The 2,393-nt window shown below is 38.1% G+C and overlaps 1 protein-coding gene across 1 annotated transcript in view; it reads left to right on the top strand.

Annotated features, from left to right (window-relative positions):
• Positions 1-1,171, top strand: part of LOC103507545 (transformation/transcription domain-associated protein-like) — a 28,704-nt gene extending 27,533 nt beyond the window's left edge. Inside the window, exon 6 of the mRNA XM_026822388.1 lies at positions 807-1,171. Coding sequence (XP_026678189.1) covers positions 807-1,171 — 365 coding nt within the window. The remainder of the gene's footprint in view (positions 1-806) is intronic.
• The last annotated feature ends 1,222 nt before the right edge of the window (positions 1,172-2,393 follow it).

A 2,393-nucleotide genomic window follows, 5' to 3' on the forward strand; every position in this document is an offset into this window, starting at 1 on the left:
CTCTTTCTCTCTCTTTATTAGTCTTTCCCTTTCTCTATTTGCTAATTTCTCTCTCTCTCTTTATTAGTCTTTCCCTTTCTCTCTTTGTTACTCTCGCTCTCTCTCTATTTTTACCTTCAACGACTTCATTTGATTTTTCTCTCTCTCTCTCTCTGTCTGTGTTCTCTGAGATTTTAAAATTCTGGTTGGGTATTTGATATGTTCTTCATTTCTCTCCCTCTCTTTCTCCCTTCATCTCTCTCTCTCTCTCTCTCTCTCTCTCTCTCTATCCCTCTCTCTCTCTCCCTCTCTCTCTCTCTCCCTCTCTCTCTCTCTCTCCGTCTCTCTTTATATTTTCATCCCTCTCTATTAGTCTTCCCCTCCTCTTTTTCTCTCCCTCCCTCATTTTAGCTTTACCAATATGTCATTTCAACTCCTTAGGTTCTAGCTGGATAGGTCCCTCTCTCTTTTTCTTTTCTCTCTCTCTTTCTCTTCCCTTTCTCTCTCTCTCTCTCTCTTCCCTCAATCTTCTTCTTCTTCTACTTTACCTTTTCCCGTTCAAACGGGGTCGCTATTTCGTGTCAGTCTCTTTCTATTCCCTCAATATATCTCATTATCTACCTCTACCTCATTGGTTCCCAACCTGGGGGTATTTACCCCCCGAGGGGTAAAATACCCTTTTTCGAGGGGTAAAAAGAACCAAGCGCTAAGTGAAAAAAAAAAAAAAAAAAAAAAAAAAAAAAAAAAAAAAAAAAAAAAACAAAAGCAGTATCAGGTTCATATTAAGAGTCTTGAATCTATTCAGCATAAGTTCTTGAGACTAATAGCATTCAAATCTAACACCCGCATTGAGAATCATGACTATGCTGAAATAGAGTCTGCTAACAACATCATGGCACTTGAGACCAGGAGACAGATCAACGATCTTGTATTCCTTTATAAGCTTATCAATAATAAACATTTCTGTCCTGATCTCCTGAGTCAGATTAACATCAAAGTTCCAACAAGAGAGACTCGAAATAAAGTACTATTTGGTCTCAAGAAGTATAAAACAAACATAGACAACAATGCTCCTTTACAAAGAAGTCAAAGGTATTGGAACATGGCCAGTGATGGGGGCGTGGACATCTTCTCAGACTCAGTCCTCAACATTATTAGATTGGTGGAATCTCATATTTTGCCTTTTCATTAGATTCCCCAACCAAACTAGGTAATTTAAGTAAAGGTATGTTTAACCTGATTGATTTTATTGTATTTTATTTTTTTCCTTTTATTTTGATTGATGTTTAGGGGTATTTTATTTATGTGAAATGGAAATTTTTCCTAATCCAATAAATCCAAAATATTCCACTGTGGTCACTTTTTTTATCCCCACCATGTCTCACTGCCCTTTTTAATATCTCTCTCTTTCCCCTTTTGTCCCAATTTTACCACCCTGTCTCTCTCTCTCTCTCTCTGTTCTTTGTGGTGAGTGTAGTGTAAACTTGGCGTACTGTGTTACTGTGTACACTGTACAGTGTGTTCTCTGTGTTATTTTAAATGTTCATTGTTCTGTAACATAAATAGAGAGAAGAAAAATCTGGTGTAACATCACACGACTTTCCTTATCCTATTGAATGATGCTTATTTGAGTGTTCTTTTACCCTAACTTTTACAATATCTCTGCCGCCAAAAAACGGTCGAAATCTGTCCAAAAGCGGTCAAAATACCGCCAAGCGCAGCAACCATCTCAACCAAATGTTTTGAGTCAAAGACGGTCGAAATCTGTCCAAAAGCGGTCAAAATACCGCCAAGCGCAGCAACCATCTCAACCAAAAGTTTCGTGTCGCATCCTTGTCACATTTGGGTCGAAATCTGTCCACAAAATACCTTTTGTAGCTATAGCTGAAAACCGCCAAAAAACGGTCGAAATCTGTCCAAAAGCGGTCAAAATACCGCCAAGCGCAGCAACCATCTCAAAAAACGGTTTTAGTTGCATCCTTGTCACATTTGTGAACTACATACCAAATTCCAAGTCTCTAGCTTGTACCGTTCCCGAGATATTGTTAAATTACACCGAAAACCGCCAAAAAGCGGTAAAATGCCGCCAAGTTCTCCCTTTTCTTCTTCTTCATCTTCATCATCTCCCTTTTCTTCTTCTTCTTCTTCTTCTTCTTCATCATCATCATCTTCTCCCTTTTCTTCTTCTTCATCATCATCTTCTCCCTTTTTTTCTTCATCATCATCATCATCATCATCATCATCATCATCATCATCATCATCATCATCATCATCATCATCATCATCATCATCATCAAATGTTTCCTGTTTGTTTTTTAAAACAGAAATCCGCGTCACATTTTTTTTCTCTTATTCTTTCCTTCTTAATGCGAATACAACAAAAGAATAGGGTGAAGGAGGAGGAGGAGGAGGAA

Source organism: Diaphorina citri, unplaced genomic scaffold (assembly GCF_000475195.1).
Source record: "Diaphorina citri unplaced genomic scaffold, Diaci psyllid genome assembly version 1.1 scaffold321, whole genome shotgun sequence".
In the NCBI taxonomy this organism is placed as follows: Eukaryota; Metazoa; Arthropoda; class Insecta; order Hemiptera; family Psyllidae; genus Diaphorina; species Diaphorina citri.